The sequence below is a fragment of the Chiloscyllium plagiosum genome, unplaced genomic scaffold, assembly GCF_004010195.1.
Source record: "Chiloscyllium plagiosum isolate BGI_BamShark_2017 unplaced genomic scaffold, ASM401019v2 scaf_4236, whole genome shotgun sequence".
In the NCBI taxonomy this organism is placed as follows: Eukaryota; Metazoa; Chordata; class Chondrichthyes; order Orectolobiformes; family Hemiscylliidae; genus Chiloscyllium; species Chiloscyllium plagiosum.
Window position 1 is genome coordinate 6626 of NW_025210693.1, and position 2408 is coordinate 9033.

A 2408-nucleotide genomic window follows, 5' to 3' on the forward strand; every position below is an offset into this window, starting at 1 on the left:
CTCTGTCTCTCTCTCTCTCTCTCTGGCTGCAACCCCATCCACAGAATGTGGCCGTGAGCACTGGCACCAGCTCCAGCGACTTCGAGAAGCTGACAGCCATCCTGCAGCATGTGCCCGACGTCCGCTACATCTGCCTGGACGTTGCCAACGGATACTCGGAGCACTTTGTGCAGTCCGTGAAGGACGTCAGGAAAAAGTTCCCGGACCACACCATCATGGTAAGAGCTGGGCGGACCTCTGCGTTACCGTCTGCCAGTGCTGCCTTTTGGGCGAGCCCCCTCCCCCCACCTCATGCCCAGCCGACCGGGTGCTCTTGCGCATCTGTAGTGGTCCCATCACCCCTTATCCAGCATCGGCGACCGATTTACACCTGGCAGGACCCCGCAGACAGCCACCCCACGGTGTGGAGTTTGTCTGGTTTGTTTTCTGAGCGATGCCGGTTCAAGGAATGACTCTCCCCTGGGGAAAAACACCTCACTGCCCACCAGGCGGCCAGGGGATCGTGTACGGCGCCCCAGATGAGGGCCAGGACAGAGCACCTCAGTGAAAGAAACAGGCCCTTCGGCCCAACCTGTCTGTGCCGACCCAGATACCCCTAACCTGATCTCGTCCCGTTTGTCAGCGCTTGGCCCGTATCCCTCCAAACCCTTCCTGTTCCTGTCCCTATCCACAATGCTGTCATTGTACCAGCCTCCAGCACTTCCTCTGGCAGCTCATTCCACACACGTACCACCCTCTGGGTGAAAAAGTTTCCCCTTAGGTTCCTTTTGTATCTTTCCCCTCTCACCCTTGACCTATGCCGTCTCATTTAGGACTGCCCTACCCCGGGGGAGTGGGGGGGAGGGGGTTAAGGACCTTGGCTGTTCATCCATCCCTCCCCACCTGGGATCCTGTGCGGGTCCACGATCACATGACGAGCCTCCTGATCTCCCGGAATGAGCGTTCCTTAACCAGCTGCTCCCCCACGTCCTGCCGCAGTTTTTCAGTCTCCTCCCCAGTCCAAGCTGAGGGTAAATCCCGATGTGTAATCTGTCCTGCTGATTCCCTCTCCCCAGGCAGGAAACGTGGTGACGGGTGAGATGGTGGAGGAGCTCATCTTAGCCGGAGCCGACATCGTCAAGGTTGGGATCGGACCAGGTAATTACGAGCGAGAACGTGCTCGAGTGTACCGCCTGCGTACTTGGGAGGGATGTGCCCAGGTACCTGCAGGAGATGCGTTTCATGGTTGGCGCAGGAGGGGTCGCGGGTCCTGTTTGTTCCTGCCCGTCAACATTATCAATCATCTTGGAGCTTTTTAAAAATCACTCAGGAGTTGTGGCTGTTGCTTTCCCAGTCCAGTGTTTGTTGCACATCCCCAGTCCCACCTGGAGGAGGCAGCGGTGAGCTACCCCCTTGAACACTGCAGTGTCAGGGGGGCAGGAGGGCTCACAGATGGGAGGGAGCGGGGAGCTGCCGTCTTGAACACTGCAGTGTCCGGGTGTAGGAGGGCTCACAGATGGGAGGGAGCGGGGAGCTGCCATCTTGAACACTGCAGTGTCCGGGGGTGCAGGAGGGCCCACAGATGGGAGGGAGGGAGCTATCAGGATTTTGACCCAGCGACGCGGAAGGGTCAGCCGATAGATTTCCAAGTCAGGGTGAACCGGAGGGGACCTTGGCAGGAGCTGGTGGTGTTCTTCTGTGTCCAATAGCCTTGGGCAGTGGATAGGGTGGGTTTGGGAAGAGGGCTCTGCAAGGGGATTTGGTGAGTTGCCGCAGTGCATCCCGTAAATGGTACCTTCTGCACGTCGGTTGAGGAGGGAGTGGGAGTTTGAAGCAGGGGATTGGAATACCTGTTAAGTGAGTGTTGTTGTAGCTGCAGTGCCCTGGCTGTGGGTTTGGATCAGTATATAGGCCTGGTCACGTAAGGATGGCAGATTTCCTTCATGGGAGGACATTCATGAAAATGGTGGTTCATGTGGTCATGACAGGAGTTGGGAGGTCATGTTGCGGCTGTACAGGACATTGGTTAGGGCCACTGTTGGGATATTGCGTGCAGTTCCGCTCTCCTTCCAATGTTGTGAAACTTGAAAGGGTTCAGAAAAGATTTACCAGGAGGTTGCCAGGGTTGGAGGGTTTGAGCTGCAGGGAGAGGCCAAACAGGGTGGGGCTGTTTTCCCTGGAGCGTCGGAGGCTGAGGGGTGACCTTATAGAGGTTTACAAAATCGTGAGGGGCATGAATAGGATAAATAGACAAAGTCTTTTCCCTGAGGTGGGGGAATCCAGAACGAGAGGGTTAGGGTGAAAGGGGAAAGATATAAAAGAGACCTACGGCGCAACATTCTCACACAGAGGGTGGTACGTGTGTGGAATGAGCTGGCAGAGGAAGTGGTGGAGGCTGGTACAATTGCAACATTTAAAAGGCATTTGGA

General features: G+C 56.4%; 1 protein-coding gene across 1 annotated transcript in view; it reads left to right on the forward strand.

Annotated features, from left to right (window-relative positions):
- The window catches only part of LOC122546944 (GMP reductase 2-like), a 19740-nt gene that overhangs the window by 6423 nt on the left and 10909 nt on the right, over positions 1-2408 (forward strand). Inside the window, exons 4-5 of the mRNA XM_043685556.1 lie at positions 45-218; positions 1056-1138. Coding sequence (XP_043541491.1) covers positions 45-218; positions 1056-1138 — 257 coding nt within the window. The remainder of the gene's footprint in view (positions 1-44; positions 219-1055; positions 1139-2408) is intronic.